Here is a 23688-nt window from a genome sequence, read left to right on the forward strand (position 1 = left end):
CCACAGAGGAGACACAGCTGTCACAAAACACTGATGGGCTGTAACGGAGGACACTGTAAACAGGACAAGAAGGATGGTCATACAGTAGAAATTAAAAATGGTCATCTTGTTGTTCTGTGTGGGATCCATAATCTTAAAATGAACAGTTGGCTTGTAAATGACTTAAAGTCCCTAGCAGTAGTAGTAGAAGTACATAAATATCTTTGAGCAAGACAGTTCCATTTCATACCATCCAAATAGGTCAACATGCAAGGGTATATAATATCTGTGTTTATTTAGCATCTAACACTTCACAAAAACCATGGGCATGAGGTTCTGCAGTAGGGTTTGAACTGGATAAAGGTTCCACCTTAAACGAAAGTTATAGTTTTTATTACATCAACAATCCACTTTTCCCATCTCGATTCTTCCAAGCAAAAGAAAGATAAAAGAACACATCCACATCATCATTGCAAGGCTTAATTTTCTTATTTTTCATTTTTTTTTAAATAAGTTTCTTAAATTGTTTACGTTTTACATGCGCTTAAAAAGCCAATAAAGGACCCAAGGTGGACCTAGGGCGGTCTTCACACATTCACATCACCACATGGGGCACGTTGTCAAGGCAAAAGAAAGGGCAGAGGTCAAAAGGTACGGAGGGTGCCTCCATCATCTCTCTTTCAATCGCTCTCTCCCATAGTGGGGGTTCACATCCAACAAGTCTTATCTACTTTTAATGTCTATCATTTTCTGTTTATCCTGCTGTGATGCTCACTTCTTCTGTTCCTGCTCCGCTTTATTAGATTTTTTTTTTTTTTTCTTTTTTTGAGGCATGGAGAAGGCCGCCCCCTGCCGCCACTGAGGACAACTACACTAATACAGACAAGCGCGCCTCAACAGTTACACACTCAAGAGTTGGGGTTTTGCCGTATGCAACTAGCTACCATCTCCAACGCTTGTGCAAAACAGAAAAGAAAACTGGCTAGTCAGGAGCCGGACACAAGGGTGAACGGTGTGCCGAGAACTGGAGAAACCCGGGGCGATGGAAAGAGAAAGGAGGATCACATCACCTCGCCCACACAGCCTCTCACCTCGACACACTGAGGTCAGAAAAATCACACAGGTTTCTTAAAGTTCCAGACACAATATTTTTTTTGTCCAAGAAGTGGTTGTCTTTTACATATAGTCCATTTTTTGTCAGTTCCTCAGTGGCACTTTACAAATACATTTTTGACCGTTTTGAAAATTTCAAGCTCCTTTGGTTTTTGGCTGACCAACTAAGTCCATCTTGTTTGATTTCTCCACACAAAAGTCTTTAAATAAGAACATCCTGGGAAAGAAGTGCTACTCTCTCTCAACTGAGCCCCTTTAGGTAGCAGTCAGCCGTCTCTGGCTACACTGTATTGAATCGTTCCTCTTATTTTTAATGAGCAAGCAGTTTCTTACCCAGTACATTTCAGTCAGCTCTTCCCTTTCCCTCCTCCAGGGTTGGCGTAGATATCTGGGCAGTCAGGATCTTGGGCAGCTGCTGATTGTGTATGTATCTGTGCGTGTGTGTGTGTGTGTGTGTGTCTGTGTGTGTGCTTTGATAGACCATCGCCGTGGCGACACAAGATTGGAAGTGGCAAGAGCCAGACAAAGACTGCTCCTGGTGTTGGATTAGCAGTCAAAACACTGTCGTCCAGAGTTGGTTGTGTGCTTCTTATAGAGGATCCAACTTAGGTCGGGGCCTCCAGGGTTTTGTCTAATAGTTTAATTTGCAGTAGCCACATAAGCCAGATGGAAGCAGAAATCATGAGCATTTTCTTTTAAGTAAATGTACGCTGGGCAGGAAAAATGTGCGAATGTTGCAAAGGGCTATAGGTTGGGGATGCTCTGGTTTGTAAAGTTTAAGTGTCAGTCAAGTTTCAATAAAGGAAAAGTTCAGAGAAGCACTAATCCTTCCCTACTCCCATCAGTCTTTATCTTAAATACAACTCCAGCTACATTGAACACAAGAACATTCTAGGTTTGCCTGGACTCACCCCAAATTTCGCAGATATGTATGCTTCGCTTGTAGGTACAGTGTAAACTTGGCAAACCACCCTTGCATTAATTTTCTTCAGAGGTGTTCATTTGGCTTGCAGTCATCATTTTTGATATTTCCTCTTGATTCCGTATATTGAATATAGAACTACAATAAATTGGACTCTAGAGATGGTTTTATTTTATCTATCCTATTTTGAAAAAAGTTCTCAACAAAATGGACTCCCAACATTATGGTTTTTAGTGTAAATTCTTGAAGGCAACATAAAAATGTTTTTTTCCCATCTTTTCTTCCAACAGGGGGACTGAAGTATGCCAATATGGCCAGCTTTCAAGCAATCACCCCTTGAAGCTCTCCCTGTGGTGAAGCTGAAGGATCCCCTGCATTGCACTGTGGGAGACGCCAACCTCAGCTCTGAACCACCCTTCAGATATTCAGGTAAACTAGTCTATGCAGCAGAGTGGATGAGGAAAACAAAATATTTCTTGGGGAAGAGGAAGCAGAAAAAAGGTCAAGGAAGAAGTCATCATCTTTGAAAGGCGGAGGGAGGAAGTCACATGATGAAAAAGATGGGGACAGGTCTTCGCTCAGGCACGGCTCGGTTTCTGACGGGGTCTCTTCCCAGTGCGCCCTGGGAAGTGCGGTCCTCAGCTCTCCAGACTCATGAAGGCCACCACCTGCTCCAGCTTGAAGGCCAGCCTCTGTTTCCTGGCTCCATCGTCCTGCTCCAGTGCACACACAATCTGCCAGCAGGACATTGAGGTAAACACAGATACACAAAGACATTACTGGAAGTAGTAAACACAACAAAACTACTATCAATTTCAGTTCTGATATATGATCATTACTATGTAGCATAATAACAGCATCCTGCAGTGTGTTTTGTATTTGCTCACTCATTTCAATATTTCCTGTAGACAATATCTACTATAGTAAATGCAGCATTCTAAAGACATGTTGTATCACTGCTGGGTGTACTGACAACTCATATATGCCAACCCTAAAAACAGCTAAAGCAATACTCTACTGAAACATATCCTTTTAGCGTCAGATACGCACTCCATGTAGTCTTAAAAGGTGGCTCTGAGGTGGGTGTAGCTTCCTCCTTTGGAGGACAGCAGCTATTGACAGCTTGAATTCATAGCAGTTAGCAAGGACACTCAGTTTCTTCACTATGTGACTAAATGCGCTTTCTGTCACTCTAGTGAATGTTGGAATCCACCGTAACTGTTGTGAATCCAAGCAGACTACAACTGCCGTCCTTCACCAAGGAGTATGTTACAAACATTTGAGAGCCACCTTTCATGCCTACAGGGGATGGGTATTTCAAGAGTGAAAGAAAACTGTCCTTTTGCCAGTCCCCACAGTTCAACAAACGGGCTGACCCTCTGATAAGTGAAGCATGTTGGGCCTTACGCAGCATGAGAGAATTTGAAACACTATGCAGGGCAGGAAAAACTAAATCAACCTCCACACCTCCTGTTCACTGACCATTGAAAGATCTTTGTGATGGAGAACAAAATCTACAGTCCCCTGTCTGTGCAAAAATGTATTTAAAAGTATATCTGAAGCTTCAGCTGTCCAAATTAATCAAGTCAATATCTTTCAAAGTTATTCTTTTTAGGGCCAAACTCCCTCCTTTGGTAACTATCTTTCCTCTGCAGCTGAACAAGAAAACACTGTCCATCAAGACACAAAGAGGTAAAGAGACTAACTGTGGAAGATATACACTTTATTTGACTTACTTAAATGGCTTAATCCTCAGATAAACCTTTAAATACATTATTGCTCAAAACGAGGACTCTGGATTTTGTCCCCTGTAAGCACATTTGGAGGGGATCCTCTGTCAGTATGAGCAGGAGGAATAATTACAGTAAGAAAAACTGAACCTGTCCATTTAATATTCTCCAGTATCAGGTTTCTATCAATAACTTTAAATGTGACAATGCAATTTAAGTATTTTGTTATTCTATCTTTATTATGTAAAGCACAATAACAAATGTTATAATGTATTATTTGCTAAATTGATAAAAATGTAGGAAATAGGTGTTGTCTAGACATGTACTGTACCTGAGCCAAAGTAGTACATACCTCCTCAGTGTATTTGCCCACATAGGAATAAATCTCACTGAGAGAGCTCATGGTATTGAACTCATTCATGTGCATCCGTGACTGTTCTGCCAAGTAGGCGTTCATGTCCTGGTCGCTGATCGCTGGCATCTTATTAATGTCTGAGTAGTACCTATTGAAAAACAGGGGGAGGTAAAACAAAGCAAACACTTGTTAGGAATATGTTTACTGCTGAGAACATTGTTAGAAAAACTGTAAATGATTTGGGAAACAGAATACACCCAGTGCTGTGTTTTAATGTAGACAGTGCTGCCTTTTCCTCAGAGCTTATTTACTCCTTGCAGTTCTTTGAAGTTATTTAATGCATGTAGTAAAGAGGCAACAAGTGGGTTGTATAGTAACATGACTGAAATGGAGTCATAGAAGACACTGACAGGACTGGGATTTCAACCTTGAGCACTACAACACAACACATACACACACATTGCAATGAGGTAAAGGCAATCAGTCACTGTCAGCAGCAGCTGTGTTGCCCCCATCAACTATGTTAATTAAAGCTGGTTATTTACATATTAAAATCCTGTAGCCCCAGCCACTCGAGAGGATGAGAGAGAGAGTATTTGTCAGGAAGCAAATCTTCAGAGCAAACTGACTAAAGGAAAGGCAGGTGGGTGTTGCTCATAGCCTTTGCACAGAGGTCACACACACATCAACACCTGCTCAGTGCTGGAAGGCAGTTGTAGGGAGCTGCTAGCAGGGGATTGTTAGTGTAGGGACCAGGTGTGCTTGTTTACAGAAAAAAGTTTTTATAAAAAAAAAAAAACAGCTAAAATTCAATGCTTTGAAAAAGTGGTGTGAGGTTGTTTTCAGTCTCATTTCCAAATTTAGTTAGCCCAAAACATGTTAAACTTTTCTTGACTGTTTCTTTTGAAAAAATAATGAACTTTGACAGTTATTTTTCTTTCAAATAATGCACATAATTATACTGTAAGTGCTGCCACAATGCATCTGAGCCAATGTTAGAATGCATCTGGCATAGACAAGACACTACACTTCACTATAATACCAAAACAAATCTTTGTGAATGCAGGATCTTCATGGAAAGACTGCCGTTAGGGTATTTTGAAATACTATTTTAAGACCTAGTACTGATTTAATATATTATGCTTTTAATTTAAACAAAGGGCCATAAAACGTTAGATTTGCAAATGTACTGATCCATATGGAAACACTCTTGTAAACAAATAATGTTATGACAGCCGTGATGGATTTGTCATTGTCTGGAGACCATCAACTCACACATCAAATTGGAAGCAAGTGTCAATATCTCAAAAGCTCGCTTCACTTCACATTCCCAAATTAACAACATTAACATAATGTTGCAAGTTAAAAGCTCTGTGGGATATCATGGCTCTGTCCAACTGCACCAGCCCTAAATAAGTCTATAAAAAAAACTGACTCAAACTGTTAAATATGCATATTTGTGCAGTTGTTGACTTACATCATTTGTCAGCATTTCATATGGTTATCTTTGTAGACAGCATTGTAAAAACTCATTGATTACATGTGTTATGTTTCTACAGAGATGTAAAGAAAAGTAGATTTCCCTTCTTAAACATATTTCCATTAGACTGCGCACCAGGTAAGGACGTCCTATCTTTATAATTAAACTGAAGCATGAAGGAGAGAGAGAAGGGTACCTCTACAGTGTTCACTTTCTATTCTTCCCCTTTCCAGCCTTGGTTAATAGCTGCTGCATTCTGCTTTTTAAATCCTCTCTATGGCATGACCCTGACTTTGGCATGGTTGGACAGCAGAGTCAAGCAGCACTAGATCCACTCTTACTCAGTCATTACTGTATCTCTGAGGCTTTTCTAACTGGATAACACAGTTCCACTGGAGGGTATTCGCTAATGACAGTGGAATGTTGCATTGTTAAAGCAGTTTAAAAAAAAAAAAAAAAGGTTGGCAATTTTCTATATTTTTCTTGTTTTCAACAAATCTCATGTGCAGAGCCAAACCAACAATGACCTCATCCTACTTACAAGTATGTGTGTGTGTATCCAAAGCCTGATATATCTTATCCCCCTGTGCCGTAGACCTCCGTTGTCCAGAGAGTATTAAAAATATGTCAGTGAGCCACACGTTGCACTGGGTGACATGTTCATTCACCCGAAAGGCAATTGTTACGGTACTTTGTTTAGAGATGGTTCCAAAGACTAATAACAGCGCTCACATTTTCAGTCTCAGAGAAGTTCCTTGTAAAGCATACACCATTGTGCATACACAGGAATGTGGTTCCGTTTACAGCTTCGCTAGCTCGTGCTACATATCACAACCTCTTAACACTATATTAAAGTTATTTAAATTTACAATCTAGCGCTGTAAACAGAACCGCATTCCCATGCATGTGCAATGGCGTCTGTCATACAAGAAAATGCTCTGAGACTAAAAATATGATTGCTGTTGTTAGTCTTTAGAGCTGATTCTAAACAAACTATGATAACCATTGTCTTTGGTGCGAAGGAATATGTCACCCAATGCAGCAGACTGGTGTGGCTCATCGGCATGTTTTTAATAGTTTTTGGACAGTAACGGAGGTGTACGGCACAGGAGGAACATGATCAGGCTTTGGTTATACACACAATACTTTTAAGTAGATCATACCTGAGATTTGTTGACAATTAAGAAAAATAAAGAAAATCACTAGCCTTATCCTTTAACACAACATTTGCTGAAAATCCCAGAGCATACATATTTCGTCTTTAGGATCAGCATGTGTGCAGTGTTATCTGCTCAAACCCTGAGAAGGCTTTAAAGAATAACTAAACATTCTGCCTGTACTGCCACCTACAGTAGCAGTTGCTGCACGGTCTGCCCACACAAATCATTTTTATGCTTACAGTAGCCAAACATTTCTTTGTATGAATCAGCAAAGGACCCTCACAATTTCCTCACACATGTGTATGAGAGACCTCAGACACACACAGGACTAATGAGTACAGTCCTGAGCCTGAAGCTTCTCATTTGGTTCCCCCCATTCAAGCAGCGCACATACATTCTCGTCCTGAGGCTCACCTAGCGCCAAAGCTACCAACACATAAATACTCTGAACCGCTTCACAGTACCCCATCTTTTATTCAGAACCTTTTCGCCTCCCCTGCTGACAAATAAATTTAATAAAACTCTCATTTTAACAAATTACTGCCTGCTACTTTCAAAAATTCTCTCTCTTTTTTCACACACACTACACTCTTCCAACACACTGACTTTTCTGGACTGTAGATCTCTTGCCCTGGGCGCTCCCATCCATTCCCACTGTGTTATAATTTGGATTGTGTTTCATGGCCCATAGATCACAGTGCCACAATCGTATTGTGTGTGTGTTGAAATGAAACATGGCTAATGCAGGTTTTCTGATAGTTTTCGCTCACATAAGAGCCCCAGTGTTTGATCTGTGCATGTGTACTTTTTATAGGCAGCTCACCTCTCCACCCAGCTCTTGTAGCTGGGGATGTCCTTGGCATAAAGCAGCTTGTTAGAGGGTGAGTCCTTCCCAAGGCGGTGTTCTGAGGTGGAGCAGGAGTCCATGAAGGTCTGGGCCACCACAGACAGACAGGCATCTGTGATGCTGCTCTTATGGATGTCAAACACAAACTGGGGGTTCTTGATCACATTCACCCAAAAACGCAGAGGTAGGCTGCAGGGAGGTGGACAAAAAGAACAAAGCTGATGAGTTGCAAACTAATTTAGATTACACAAAATTTTACTTTGTCATTTGTTAACAAGAAAGTCTGAGACCTAATGAGACAAAAAAAAATTAATGAGACATTTTTTGTATGTTAATACTTTATTGTGCTGTGTTAGGCTTCATGTCATTAAAATGACTTTTGCATGAATTGTTCATCTGTTTGCATGGCTATTTGAGCTTTCTGTAACTGAGATGGAACTGAACAAAGAGTGTAAAGTAAAACAACAGTATGTGTCCGGTTGAACAGCTCTGAGATTTAGTCCCTAAATGGCATTTTTATATTTGCAACAGCCAGCCAGGCAATAGACATGGACATATTATGCACCAGAAGGGGGATGAGGATTCATTCACTTTGCACTGCTAGTACACGGGCCCCGCTGTTGCTGATGTGCTCTGTTTGATGTTTGTGCTCAATTCAATAAAGCCTTTATCTTTAAAACCAGGTGGTGGCTGGCTCTCATTTTTTCCAGCAGTGTCCAGGGGTCCTTGCTGGGGGCCGCACAGTGACACAGTTCATATTGCCTTGTTCGTGCAAGTGGGTCCTATTTTGCGCCTGTCCAGAATAATAAAAATATACAAGTCTGTTTACTTGCTTGGCTTGTTTCTGCCAAAATGAATAGATATAGGGCCAGCTTTATCGGTGCTCTGCATTGAAAGGGCTCAGGTGGTATTAAGAAAGAGCTGAGTGTTACTTGGATCTCTGTATCTTTACTATTCTCTGGGCTATGCGCTTGTAGCTGACGTAGCAAAAATCAAACAGAAAAGACACTGTGGTCTGGCCTGCATAAGCATTTGTATGTGTGGCACAATATCAAAGGATGAGGGGGAAAAAAACAATAAAAAATGAAATGCAATCATTTAAATACCAGCAGTGCTCCCCTACAATCCCACTAAGCATTTATCCTAGCACAACCACCCACAACCACAAAGCCATTCACATGTACAATCTAACAAAAGAGGATTTGGAATCAGAGGAAGGAAAAACTCTGCATTATGACTTCAAAATTAATCTAAGCAAAGAATCTAGTGGGATTAGGTGCAGGGATCAAAGGGATATTAACACCACTGCTGTGCTGCCTTCATTGTTGACAGTCTGCCCCAGCTGCCCTGTGCTTTGAGGTATGTGCTGTTTCAATGAGGCAATAGATGGTACAATGATGAGGTTCTCCACATGATTTTTGTGTGTTAAAAATGACCACCATAATAACATCTACATATCTATTGTGTTGAAATTGGGCAAAGCACAGAATTTTCTGCAACTAACTCACGCTGAGTTGTGATAGGAATCTGAAGGATGGCCATGATCGGTCCTTTTGGTCAGGGATTAGGTTAAATATCAGCTGCCAAGATCAAGGACATCTCTTATCCTGGAGGAATTAGGCTGGCAGACTCGGAAAAAGCCCTTTTATTAAAAGACCCCTCTGTCCATCGATTTAGCACTACAAAGTGCAGTCAATTCAAACTGATTTAAGAAAAGTATGTGGTATAGTAAGAAAGCAGCAGGTTTACTCACTACTCTAATAGGAAACACTTGTTAATATTAGAAATTGTTCCTACAGTAGCTTTATTAACTTCACTCACTAGTGTTTAGTGCATTTCCTGGTGCTCCAGGAGTACTAATGCAGTACTACAGTGATGGCCCATTTAAAATCAACTCTGCTAATCTTTCTCTCTCAAAGAAGAACCAGATTAACAATCAGTATTGACAAAACTATGTAATGTGTCTAGCAGCAAACCAAACATACTGTAAGCTCTGCTTAGTATCTACTGAGGCTGACTTTAAATATTTTGAGCAAGACCAACACTGCAAATGAAAACAATAACACATGTCCTTCACTGGCATGTCTGACCACCATTTGCAGTATGCACTGCTTGACACCTCTGGCAGAGAGAGCCTGTGAGCCTCTTAATCTGCAGTTGTGGGATGTTGTCTCACTCCTGCAGATGAGCCTGATGAAGTTGCTGGTCATTGGTGGGCAAAGGGTCACAGATGTTGTGATCCAGGTCATCCCATTCAAGGCATTACAACTCAGACAGGGAGCTGACCACACCTGACCTCTTTCATGCAGCAACCAAAGGTTTGAAGTAACAGCTTTATAAAGGTGACCTGACTGGGCAATGTTTCAACTGTACCTCAGTAGGCAAATAGGCATGACCTTTCATGTGAATGGCAAGTTTGCAATGTCTTACTGCAGAAGCTCTATGTCCGGACAAATTGAAAACCTTCTGTAAATGACACAATGTTTGACTTGAAAATTTGCTCAGTCCTAGTGATGCCATTTACAACTTGAGTGGGATGAAATTATGGCATTACTGCAGATAGGTGGTTATCTGCATGCAGACAAGAGGGGTTTGTGTGCCAGTTTTGCACCATAATTAAAATTCTGCATGTTGCAGCCCAACACAACAAACACGCAATACAGAGACACACACACATACCAAATACAGAAGAGTGAGGATGAGAGGAGACATTGACACACTGCTGCTAATCCAAAAGATACCATCTGGAGATGCTCTAGGAGCCAGTGACTCATACATATACACACTTACTGTACACGCATACAAATACACATTACAACTCTGTCAGACAATGCAGAAACATCTTAACAATTTAACTGAATTTAAACTTGCACAATCAAAATTCACAGACACAGTTCACTTCAAAAAGCTTGACATATATGCACAAATAGCTTGATGGACTAGGGGCATAGGCAGGTGTAGAGTTAGTAATCATATCCTCATTTTATCAGCATAAAGCTTCTATTGTTATTTTAAAAACAATTATTGGCTAGTGGGTCATATCATACCTACAAAGATGTAAATATGTAAGGGATACTTTATCAATATGGGTACTGGAGCAATATGGTCAATTGATAATCTAGCATAAGGCCTACATCAGGGAATGTACAGTAGAGCTCTGATGGTGGGGAAGCCCTGAATGGTAGTTGGGGGTAGCACTGGGGTGTAGGGGCCCTGGCTGCTGTGATGGGTTGAAGTTAATGGCGTGTATGATGATGATGGGCTGGGTACGTTTAATGGGACAGGGGGCCAGCATGGGAGGGGCACTGGTATTATTATTCTCTACCATCAGAAAAAATAAAGGCTTTTGTTGCAGCCAAGATTGCTGTCTTTTGAGACGATTAAAGGTTATGGGTAAGCACACAGTGAGAGGAGTAAAGACACAGGCATATGCGCATCCCACACAGAGAAGAGATCTGTGGTGGCATCAGCACAAACTGTTGTGTGCAATCTAAGTGGCTTTTTGTGAGGGTGTGTTATGATAAATTGCTATTCATTCACAGCCCTCTAGTGAGAGCCCATTCCATTAAAAGTCTAATGTAACAGCGGCCCGTTGCGCTCTCAGAAAACACTTAACACACACTGCAAATGGCCCAATAACACAGACGCAGAAAAGGACCAAAACTAGGACTGTAACGTAAATATTTCTCCCTCTTCTTCAGCCTCCCCCTTATCCATTCCTCCCTCCATTTCTCTATTTGTCCCTTGATGCACATCAATTTTATCCTCCCATCTTCATGGTGCTCCTGGGCCTAAGGCTGAGTGATGCATGCTGGGATCTTGGCAGAGGCCAGGAGGCTAATGAGATATTAGTGTGCGTTTAACTCCCACTGAGTTCACTTCCCTTTCTTCACCTTTTCATTTCCCTCCTCACCACATTCTGTTGGTTATTTAACCCCTACCAACCTCTTAAGGTGGGCTCACAGAGGTCAGTATGGTCTAAATTAATCAGCGGATATTAATTTAGAGGTGTACTTCCGTCACCTGGGAGCGTACATTTGTCACTATGGAGATTTCCACAGTGACAGGCGTTTTTTGGCCCAGTTATCCATGATAATAGATGGAGAGTCTTGGCAGCCAATTGGATTAGCCCCTTGTGGTTGGCTTTAATGAAGATTACATGCCCCTGTGGTTAATGGATATTAGGAAGGGAAGAGGCGTGTGGTGAAGCTTGGCACTGACACGGGGCAATATCAGGGCAATGCCACGTGAAATGTGCCAAAATAAACAAGAAAAAGCCACAAATAGAGCCAAAGGCACAACACTGGTGTAAAAGAAATGCAGCAAATGTTGGTCTGAGTATTTGTATATTCATATCTATGTTCAAGATTTTGGGTCTTAGAGGTGTGTTACATGTTCATGACCTGAAGCCACCTGTTTACACTATGCACATGTTTGAGTTTGCAGTCATGTGCAGATTCAAATTCAAAAACCACTCAACTCACCAGTTGCTCTTCCATGTGTGTCGAACATGCGGGTCATGGATGTTGTGTTTATCGGCCTGCTCGTCCAGGAAGTCGAACATGTATTTGATGGCCAGTGGCAGGGCGCTGCCTCGATGGGCCGTGCTGAAGATGGTCTCAAACAGGTCGTCCACAAACTTCTGTAACGTGCCCTGCAGAGGAGGATAAGGAGAGATAGAAAAAAGATTACACAAAGCCAGGATTTTTTTTGTTATTCACTCATAACTTGCATCTTAGAAGCTGGTTAATACAGCCTATACTAAACTTCAAGAAAAGCACTTTATATGGTACTGTAGTTTCCCAATGCTACAAAGGAAGTAAAGAAAACACAGGAAAACATTTTTAAACCAATAATAGTGACTTGTATGGGATTATAAAAATCTTTGAGTCCACAATTTCAGTACTTTGAGCCAGTATCCATATTGAACAGGGAACACCGAGCCAATGAACAAGATGAGATGAGACATCACTGTCTAATGGGTTTTGCAACATACCAATGCCTAATGCTGACAGAAAGACTGGCATAAACTTGTTTGAGTTTATGTGTTGTGCAGTGCATGTCAGTTTGTCCCCTAGCTACCATGTTTATATGTCTGACTTCTATCTGACAGACCTGGCCCTAAATCTGCTCGCAGCTTTGATGGGGGAAATTGTTATTTCATAGCTGACTTTTAATAATATCTGGGAACAGGAGGCGCATCTCCTAAGCCTCTTTGTGCTGCCGGATTAGCTCCCACACTGCACCATTGACCCTAATTTGATTTAATGTTGGCGACTTTAAGGAGGAGGAGGAGAAGAGAGGGGAGAGACAGAGAGTGAGAGAATCTAATCCTCTTGTAAAGAATGAGCTGATGGGATGCACGGGAAAAGGCGAGAGGAAGGATAGAAATGAAACGACAGAGGTTTCCTATCAGGAAAAGAGGCCATTGAGTGTGGCAGATGAGGTGTGTACAGGCACTGGCAAATAAAAATCCAATTTGGGTTGGAGTGGGTGACCAAATCACAGATTCAAGAGGTAGAAGAGAGTGGGAGGAGAGAATCCTGTTAGTCTGACAATCACGACTATAATTCTAATGTAGCCCTCATTCCCACCAGCTTATCAATGTTCTATGAAGATAGAATCACATATCTCTATATCAAGCCCACGTGCCTTCCAAGTGGCAGTCTGCATTATCTGGCAAGGGAATACCTAATGTTTTGCATGTACATGTGCATATGTGTGTAGATACCAAAACCCGTGTGTGCCTACAAGTGCTGAGGCTGTGACATTTTACGTCATCCTCTGTCTCAAAGGGGACTTCTGCATCAGCACTGTCATCATCACAGGGCTCTCTTGTTCCCTGGTGGAGCTGAAACTGTCAACACATCCCCCCACGACCATCTACCCTGTCATTAGACCGCACTCTAAACACAATGTGTCATCTGGATGTTTTGATGCCATCTGCCTCCTCAATGAAATGAGAGGAAAGCAAACAATCAGAACATTGGGGATAGTGGTGAAATAGAAATAGAGAGTTGAAGACGGAGACACGGCGAGGCACAGATGCACACACACTCTGGAGAGTACAAGTGAGGGGAGAAAACGCAATACTTCCCTGTGCCCCTCCACACATATGAACACGCCCTTGTACCCACACTCAGTCAGAGTGACACTGATGGAGCTAATATGAGAGACGTCAGCGGCGTTGCCAGGGAGAGGTATTTATTGGCAAGGTGAAAGCCAAACGCAGTCAATTACACTGCCTGTCTGCCCAGTCATTTCTCACCAAGAGAGATGGCCAGCCAAGATAAACTGGTTATTTCACAAAAACAATCCATCTGCAAAGATGATGTGCTGTCTGCAGTCAGAAGCCACCTTCCTGCACTCTGGAATGGGATAATGGCAGGGAAATAGAGCAGCTCACAGGGGCCGAGAGGTGACATGTGCTCATGTGTGTAGGTGTGTGAAGTGCAATACAGTATGTGTTGTGTGTATGTGACAGCTGCTCCATCTTACCCCCTACCTCTTATTCGGCAGTTTCCAGTCTGTTTATCTATTAGTTTCTTTCATATGTTGCTGTTTCTTTAGATGCAGTTATACCCATCTTGCCATAGTGAGTCTGCATCTTCTGATCATCTGATTTTGCTCATCTGCCTGCACATCTGCACATTACTAGTCCTTTGTTCTCCCAAGTATTAACAGGGGAAGTCTTCAGTTGATGGTTTGTCAAGTCCATGATTTGTGTTTTAACATTTGACAAAGGTCACAAAGTTTCACAAAGAAATAATTGATTATGTGGATTATTAGTTTTGTTAGACTGTGAATTGACTGCAATAATGACATACAGGTAGAGATGACAAAGATACATCTTGAACAGCAATATTACTAGAGGGATTACTTTGGGGTCACTATGTCACACACTCTTTAATGGACTTTGCCACTGTACACAGAATAGCATACAAGCGCAACACGCTGCTGCTTTTGACTGTGATTCATCGGGGGAAATTCTCCTGGACTCACGTTTGACATGCATATGTGTTAACATGGTTACCAAATGATTTGCACAATTATATACAATACATTGCTTATATAGATTGATTATTCTAAGATTGCTTCCTGAACAGTTCACAAAATACTGTGGTTGGTCCATTTGCATTCAGACTACAAACAAACCGCACCAGCATCAGCTTCAAAGCCGACCAAGACACACCTTTTCAATCAGTCTCAGTCTGGTTCATTCTAACTGAACCAAATAGAATTGATGTGAAAGCACTTTTAGACTCTTGCCACTGTGTATTTACATTTACATCCACAGAACTGCGCTTATGTTCTTTATGTGAAGTGCTAAACAAAGACAGACAGTGGATCAAAAAACAAATGTTTGTGAATCAATAAATTACGGCCTGAACATTCTCAGATCGTCCTTGACGGCTCTGTCTGTGTCTGATAGAATGGACGTCTTGATGAAAAAAGAGGGAGAAGGTGCTCTAGGACTGGATTGTTAATTTGCATTTAGCTGTTGGATCAAAGTCACATTTCCCTCCAAACCAAATTAACTCTTTTTTTCTTCTTCCTGGAGGCCATTGTCGCAGGCACATTCAAAGAAACTCATTTTATAGCCATTTCTATTTTGGTCTGATCTTTTTTTTTAATTTTATTATTACAGAAACACCTTCACTAGCTTCATGGGCCTTCTCTTTACCCTTTTTGATATGCTGCTGCATCAACGCAACAGTAATGAAAAGAGAAAACAAACAAAAATATCTATTTTCTCTTTTTCACCTGAGGGGATGGAAGAATACATTTGAATAATCTTTTCCACTGAGATGACTCATCCAAAGCAAACATGAATATTCAAATAAAGGAAGGCTTTACTGACTCATGGTAATACAGGTTGGAGGCTAAAGTAACCTTTTGGCCTTTCACCTGAACAACTGCCTCAAGACAAATACAATTACTCGCAGTTAAAAATGCACTGTTGGGATGGTGAGCTAAACTCTTGCTTTAGTTTTGAGCTGTTAAATCCCCTGCAAATGTTTCACATGTAAATAAATAGTAAATTTAGCCCAGGAAATAGTAAGATGAACCAGTACCAGCGAATTAATTAGCCTTAAATGCAAAATTTTCCAAAACACAGATGACTCACCTTGGTTGCCAGAAGTCGTGTCAGGTAGATTTCTGAGACCATTTTGCTGCCGCGGTCGCCCTCCTTCTGGTCTCCGTGCTCATGGTTCTTAACTAAGTGCCAAACCTTGACGCCGCTCTCCAGGTCAGGAGTGATCATAGGAGTACGGGATCGCAGGCTGTCAGGGCTTCCAGTGTACTTGATCATGTTCTCTGTGAGGAGCAACACGCATTAGTTCATGTAGCACCTACATAACTGATGTAAATCTAAAAAGGTCAGAAAACCAGTGGTTGTTTTTTTCCAGCATCATTTGTACTTCCATTAGTTTGTAACATCTTACTAGGATATATAATATGAATTTATCTCATTAACATTTATGTACTGTAAGCCTAAAATGTCTAAACTGTACACTGAAAACAACTGTATGCTGATTTTTTGGGGGAGCTGCTGCTTGCATCAGAAAAAGAAAAAGAAGATAAGAAATTCACAGAGGGGATGCTGAAGATACAAGACATTCAAAACAGAACAGAGTTTGAGGTAAAAAAGAAGAAAAGAAAGCTAACAAAAGCAACCATCACACTAAGGCATCACAAGTAAAGAAACAAACATCAAAAAGCACTAAAATTTAAGTCTGTTGCTTCACCAAAGAGGCAAGGAAAGCCTTAACCTGAATGTCACAGCTGCAAAATACAGTTTGTTGGCTTGTGGCTACCAATTTACAGGTCTGGGAGATTGGATATGAAACTTTTAGAAAGTGTGCATGGTTAATTTTTCATGGCTGCTTCTCCCAGGGACAAGACATGGCATCGCTGGCTGACACAAAATCGAACAGGTGTCAGACCAGATGAAATATGTATGGCCCACCCAATGGCTGGAGTGGCGATGACATTTCCAAACACATGGCTCAATGAATGTTTACACAGTGTGAAAAAAATTGATCAGTGGGTGCGGTTTAGAGAGAGGAGTGAAAAAAAAAAAAAGAGTGTTTTTCACAGTGACAGAAATCAATCTCTCCAGAGAGAAAAGCGGGAAGAGTGTACAGTGGAGAGAGTCTGGGGGGAAAAGAAGAGACAACTGGAGACATCAGATACAGAGGATGTGGATGTGTATATGTGTGTGTGTGTGTGTGTATTGATGGCTCAAATTTGATTACAGTACAATCAACTGAAAATGTTTGTCTGTCTCTCCTATGGGGCACTTCAGTGAGTAATATTTAACTGTAACTGTGTTATAAAACCTGTGTCAAGTTTTTGCTACAAGGCTGTCAATTTGGTATTACTTACTTATTACTACTTTTTTCAGGGACACTGGACAAGTGTAGCACTGATTGTGCTGTTTTTGAGGTTGTGTGTGTGCGCAGAGTTGATCTTAAATACATAAAGGGAGAAAGGGTAGTGCATTCATTTTGTGTTAATTATTTATTCAAGAAGTCAGAAAGCTGAAGGTGAAACAGAATCCAGGATACACAGGAGAGAAATATCTCAGATACTATTCTGATCCAGCTTCACACAGTGTTATTTTTTGTGGGTTTTTTTCTCCTTGTGGTTTTTGATGGAAACATTACATCAAAAGATCAAACACAAAGGTTTCTCTTTTCATTCTCTGACTCAACATGTTACACAGTGTTTGTCTTAATCTCTGTACTTTTTCTGCAACTTTCTCTCCTGCCCCACCCCCTCCCCCCACCCCCTCTCTCTCTCAGCAGCTATATTAAATTCAGCTTTGTCTCTGTCTGCACTATTTGGCCATTGTACTCAGGGAAAGTTCAAAGTCACTCTCAAGTATCACACCAGTTGTGAAGTGGATCACACTTGCGTTTGAAGCCAATCCCTTTAAAAAAAAAATTGTGGAGGGAGATATTCCTGGCATCCTCCCTCCCTTTTCTGTTGCGCCACTCACCTTGTCCTATCTGGTCTAATTTGGAGCCACGGAGGCGAGGTGAGTCCGTATGGAGATGAGGCGATGCTAATAATGTGGCAGCACATTTGATGTGTCTGAAGTGTTTGTGGCCAGTGAGGCTGGCCCTTTGATCAGCAACTAACTTGATGGTTTCTCAGGTTCAAGGAGACGCGGAGCAGACGGACAGGCGGAAAAAACACTGGCACATGTAAGGATGAGAGGACACACTTTGGAGTCTCAAGAGGCCATAACAACAGTGGAAAGAGTCTATTCTCTTGTTATGTTTTAGAAATCCTTTCAACTCTATATTGTGTCTTGTTTTTCTAGGTCTGTCACTGTTGTCCTGCAGGATCCTGTGGATACTCGTCACTCTCAAGTCCATTCTCAGGTGGGAACATCCACTGCTGCAGGATCAGTTCGTTTTTTTGCCTTTTCTCCAATACTACTTCTTCCTCCAATAATACTGTAGGCTAGTTTACTTTTGCTTGTGAGAATCATTATGAGTCAGTTCATGTGTCAGTATAACTGATTGACTATAGACACACCAATGGTGTAACCAAGAGTAGCCATTGAAATTAACTTGCTTGATCAATTGGTATCTAACAAAAAAAACGTCTTTGTTTTCACTCCATGTTAATATAAAATATAAACAGTTTTTGATTATGTTGTGTCTTTTGAAAGATATACATGTAGGTTCTACCAGTGTGCCCAGTCTTCGATCTGTGTAGCCTCTGACACAGAAACACCCCAAAACTTGATTTTACAGAAACAAGAAGGCTTACCATATTTACTTGCAGAAGTTCGAGACACAGTGGAGTTGTTTACTGAATTGTAGGCTGTAACTTGCTTGGGAACCAAGGCCATTACTGCATTATCAGGTACCTGCATAACACACAGACACACACATGTATTATGTAAATAACCTTCCACGAGAATTCAACCAAAAGCCTTTGGGCACAGTTTTTGATTTTCATTTGTGCAGAATTAAAACACGACCAATCAGAAAACCCATAAATCACTGTGTTAGTGTCAGTTTCTATATTTCCCTCCAACTACCCTGGTTCCATGAGGAAAAACAGAGAAGATCTTACTACCCTTATGTGCTCCACTCAGCCCACACATACATATGATGACTGACAGGGGGAGGGAGAGTTTAGCAGAGCATCACACAGGCCTGTGTGAGGGGGGGGTGTCCCACAGTCTCTATTCAATAATAGCTTTCCTCTAGGGCCTCGGTAGTGCATGTATGAAGGTGTGAAGAATCAAGCGGTGTGTGTGAGTCTGTGTTGGTCTACGTGTAAATAAGTGTGTGTAAATGAATGAATAAGTCAATCCTGCCCTCTTTCCCCAGTCAACCAAACGGGATTCAATTAACACAACTGGGATGAAGTCTGTCCCAGCCGTGCTACACCCCCCCCTCACCCACCCCAACCCCCCAATCCTCCACCCACTCACACCCACACCCACACATAGGGTGTTCTACATAATCTGACTACCTATACTGCAGGGTAAGGCAGGGTTAATTGAAGTGATCTCTATCATAGTGTGGGTGGATAGGACAGGGAATAAGGACTAAGGGCCTTTTGTGCGTATATATGTGTGTGTGTGTGTGTGTGTGTGTGTGTGTGTGAGAGAGCCTGGGCCTTATTAAGATTGTATCATTATTTCACCCAGTCACTCAATCTGCTTCTTATGCATAATATGTTTATATCATTGTAAACAGGAGGCCCGCAGGGCAGATCTTGTTATTCCTTTGTGGGGAGCCCCCAACTCTCCAACACCCTTAAGCATGCTCCCTGATCACTACTCTTATATGTTGAATGGATAGAAAACGAGCAAAGCACAATGGAGCATAATGAAATGAGAAAGGAGGAGTGGCATTTGGGGAAATAACATTTGGAGGAGAGGATTAAGACAGACAGCGGAGCACAATTTCCTGAAAGTAAGGAGGAGGAGAAAAATGTCTGTCATTATGGGACAGAAAGATCTGATATGAAAAATGCCATAGTTTTGCTTTTAGCCATTATGTGATGTTTTTCTGAAAAAGAAATAAAACTTTTCACTCAGTTGTGATGTAAGCACACGATTCTATTCAGTGTATCTGGTAGGTCATATTAGCCTCTAGTAAGACATATAGAGGCACAAAACATATAGAACACATATGGAGGTCATCCAAAGATCAAATATATAGTAGTAGCACATCTGGGTTGACAGGGGTGGCATCAATCAATAGAGTACATTAATAGATTTGGTTAGTGAAGCAACAAGAAAATGCTTTATAGATTTAAGCCTTTCAAGCCACAACATTTCAGTGAAATAAAGTAGAATAAAACAAGAATTGAAATGCAGGTCCCTTTGACTGAAACCTGAATCTGTTTGTGCCATCCCCTCCCTCTCTTGCTCTTTGCTTCCTGACAAATTTTGAGTAGATAGTGTAGATAGTAGTAGAGTGGGTTTTTTTTTGGTCTGTCAAGGATAAGGCGCCCTTATTCCCCAGCCTGAAAAAATGAATTAACTTCTGTCTTCATTATCTTATCTTCGATTGGAATCAGCTCTCTAATCCATTCCACCAGCGCCTCGTACTCCAAGCCTGTTGACACTTGCTGCTGCTGACATTTAATTTAGGCAGCATGCAAACTGCACTTGGAGGGGACAGTGGCTGCTTGCTTAGCTGCTTGAATTATTATCACCATGTTGACAAAGCAGGCCTGTTTTTTCCAGCTAGACTCATTCTGGTTGGCTTGAAGGACAGTCACCACTACATGAATACATGAAACACCTGCCAATATGTGTTTGTCTGTCACTGTGCATAAGAGCATTTGTGTATTTAATGGGTGAGATGTTAATAAAACTGCATAATTAGAACTTTCTATATAAACTATGTCTCTTATCACTGAAGTGTCTATTGTGTACATGAAATCTATGCCACCGCTAATCCATATCAGAAAGAAGATGACACTTGGCTAGCACATCAGATCTTATCTCAAGCCCTCTCCCCTCTCGACACATAAGGGATTACTCCTAAGTCTCACTCTGTTGTTGGTCAGTTGGTCACTTCCCTTCCTTGCCCTGCCTCATTCCCTTCCACCTGACAGAGCAGGTGGTGTGTGGGGGGGGGGGGGTCCCTGTTAGTTGAGGACTTTCACCATTAAATGGTGCTTTGACCAAATTGTCCAATAGTCAGTTAGTTGAAGCTTAGTGCAGATCATAAGGTCATTCAGCCTTAGAGGAAAAGGTAGAGAGGGTGAGTTGAGAGGTCAGCAGAGATAGCTTGATATACTGTAGATAGAGAGAGGTGATAAATATAAGATATGAATAAGTAACATATAGAAGAAAAGGCCGTTCCTTTTTGTTGGTTATTTCTCTACATTGTGCTAATCACCATTTTTTCTTAATGTTGTGGGGATGAATTTCAGCATTGTGTCTGTGTACCTTTGCCATGGAACAATGATGAAACATGATGTAAAGAGCAGTGCCTTTCACTTCAGAAAGATGTAAATCTACTCAAATAAAAGATGAAGCCTATATATTATAAGCTCCAAACAGATGATGCTAAGACTCTGCTGATAGCAACCTTTCTTTACCCCTTCCTTGTATCTAAAACTTTATCAAGCTTTTGAAAATCTTTAAAATGCAACAACATTAAAATTTTACTAAAATCTCCAAGTTTAAAAGATCTTTGTCAATTTAATTCAAGAGATTTTTAAAAACTACTTCGCACACATAAACAAACATGGACCCCAAGAAACCATACAAGTTACTTTATTGAGGCTGCTAATTGTTACTGGTTTAAAATTGGGCAATATAATGAGTTTAATGTAGTAATGGGCATACCTGATAATGGGCCAGCATGTTCAGTCTCTTCCAGTCACCTTCGATCTTAGTGGTGACGTCCTCATCCTGCAGGATCATGCGTTGTCCTCGGCCTTGCCGCCATTCTGCCATTGAAAAGAAAAGAAAAGTCTAAATGGTCAGAATATTTCCATCCATGTTCACACAGAACAACTCCACTGACAATATTGACTTTTTACTTTTCTATTTTCGCCCCCTCTCTGTCCATCTGTCAAGATATCTTCAAATCTTGTGCATGACTTTCCATAATATTTAAAGTACTAACATGCTTTTGGGATGAAAACACATTATATTTAGGTGGTTGTCCCAGTGTTGGATTTCTGCTTTTAGGAGACTGTTGTTTTTCAGGCACAACAACATTTAAGAAAGGAATTTATTGGCACTGCAAACGTACCCTCAGGATTTGGAGCCAACTGTTACAGTAAAATTGTAAAATACATTAGTATGTGTAATGGGAAGTAACAATAGGTTGGAAAGGCTTTTTGTTGATGGCACTAGTTTCAATTACTGGCATCTTTACATGGCTTGTACCTAATTGTATGTATTGCATGTACATACTGGCTGTATGTGTAACAATCTAATTTCTCCCTGGGGATTAACAAAAAAGGTTAGTTTGTAATTCTAACCTTGGTTTGTAATTGGTAGGTGAAAACATGAATCACATCCTCACCAGAAAAAAACACAAGAAAGTACACACTTTTTCTAATCAGTCTGCCAGAAAAATAGTTCTCACTATCTCCATCTTCATCCATTGAGGTTTTTCTTTGATTTCTTAAGAACAATCATTTTACATTGTCATGAGAGGACTGAATAGAATCAAAAAGAGGAGAAAAACAACTCAAAATCCAACTCAGTGCCTTAGAGTAGGACTATAGAAACTCAAAGAGATGTAGAACCAAAAGAAAAATGGCACATGTGAAAGACAGTAACAAGAGGCAAGTTAAATTAATCACCCACTCTACTCTTTTTAGAATGAAGCTCTACCTCTTTGCTCTTTTCCATCTCTTTCGCTGGTGCGATCAATGGGTGTGATTACAGCTGTATGCCCTGGGCTTGTGCATTTCCTTTTCCATCTGCACACTGGCCCTTATGTTCTGCTCTCTGAAGGCACTATTGGTCCCTGCACTCCTTTTGTCAAACCCCATCCACTGCTCTAAGCCCCCTGCCTAGCTGCTCTTATTGTTATTGCTGGGAGCTTTGGTAGAAGCAGACTAGACTCCGATCCGCTCTAATACTAAATGAAAAAACTAAGAGAGCTGTAAATATGAGGCCACAGCTTACTCAAAAACTGTAGATCACTGAATTTCCATTCTTTTCAACAAGTAACTTCCAGCGCACATGACATTGTCTTTCATTTAAACAAGACGGCATTTACATGACCTTACAACCAGATTTTATCTACACCACATACACATCAGGTTTGCCACATCCGTGCAATCTCAGCACAAAACAAAACAAAAGCTTTGATAGAAACATCTCACAATACCTGAGGAAAATTATCATAAGTGAAAAAGGAAATCCATCTCAAAAACAAACAAAAGCAGATGATTCCTCTATTCTTTTTGCAGACATCGTGGACTTTATGAATACGATATTGTGCCTGTGCTCCTTGCTGAGCTTCCCACTTGCGTCGGCCACTGTCATCTCCTATTCTGATCACAAACAGGAAAACAAAGCGGCAATCACTGTGGTGCATGATGAGGCCTGTCTTTGGAGGATCGACCAGAATTGTGTTAGCTTCTGAAAAATCTGCAGGAAATAAAGATTCTCCCATTGTTTTTGTCTATATGGTACATCTTCCCATAAAGATGCAAATGAGCATCCGTCTCCAGTCAAGGCTCAGTAAACAAATGAAGCAATGAGGGGAAAAAAAAGGCAGAGAGGAATAAATAAAAGAATAAACTTGGTGTGAAACCAGAGCAAACTGAGATCACTCCGATTCCCAAATCCAGTGGTCCCTACTCAGGAGGAGGAGAACAGTATGTGTGTGTGTGTGTGTGTGTGTGTGTGTGTGTGTGTGTGTTTGTGTGTGTGAGAGAGAGAGTGTGTGTGTGGACCTGCATTATGGACTCACTCACAACCAAGGAGATAAGGGCTTTGGGGAGTGTATGGAAGCTGTTGGTGAAGAGAAAGGCTGAAGGTGACTGTTGTACTCCACAGAGATGCATGACACACATTTGCTGCTGGCAACACGCACACAATGATAGAAAAAAAAACAACAACACACACACACACATACACACA

The 23688-nt window shown here is 41.1% G+C and overlaps 1 protein-coding gene and 2 long non-coding RNA genes across 7 annotated transcripts in view; 2 read left to right on the forward strand and 1 right to left on the reverse strand.

Annotated features, from left to right (window-relative positions):
• Positions 1-7640, forward strand: part of LOC121890999 — a 92767-nt gene extending 85127 nt beyond the window's left edge. Inside the window, exons 5-9 of one of the 3 annotated variants that reach the window (XR_006094005.1) lie at positions 810-2443; positions 2631-2767; positions 4662-4742; positions 5659-5717; positions 7554-7639. This is a non-coding gene — a long non-coding RNA (uncharacterized LOC121890999). Of the gene's footprint in view, positions 1-809; positions 2444-2630; positions 2768-4661; positions 4743-5658; positions 5718-7553 lie in introns of all 3 variants that reach the window. The other 2 variants (XR_006094004.1, XR_006094007.1) reach the window with 2 other exon arrangements.
• The window catches only part of plxna4 (plexin A4), a 240020-nt gene continuing 218984 nt past the window's right edge, over positions 2653-23688 (reverse strand). For all 3 annotated transcript variants that reach the window (XM_042403692.1, XM_042403693.1, XM_042403694.1), the window contains 7 exons: positions 21427-21530; positions 18375-18474; positions 15715-15905; positions 12071-12240; positions 7563-7775; positions 4097-4247; positions 2653-2748 (listed from right to left, as the gene is read on the reverse strand). In XM_042403692.1, coding sequence (XP_042259626.1) covers positions 2653-2748; positions 4097-4247; positions 7563-7775; positions 12071-12240; positions 15715-15905; positions 18375-18474; positions 21427-21530 — 1025 coding nt within the window. The remainder of the gene's footprint in view (positions 2749-4096; positions 4248-7562; positions 7776-12070; positions 12241-15714; positions 15906-18374; positions 18475-21426; positions 21531-23688) is intronic.
• Positions 17428-18362, forward strand: LOC121891000. The gene is made up of 3 exons (XR_006094008.1): positions 17428-17631; positions 17751-17800; positions 17920-18362. It is a non-coding gene; the product is annotated as an uncharacterized LOC121891000 (long non-coding RNA).

The sequence above is a fragment of the Thunnus maccoyii genome, chromosome 23, assembly GCF_910596095.1.
Source record: "Thunnus maccoyii chromosome 23, fThuMac1.1, whole genome shotgun sequence".
NCBI lineage: Eukaryota > Metazoa > Chordata > Actinopteri > Scombriformes > Scombridae > Thunnus > Thunnus maccoyii.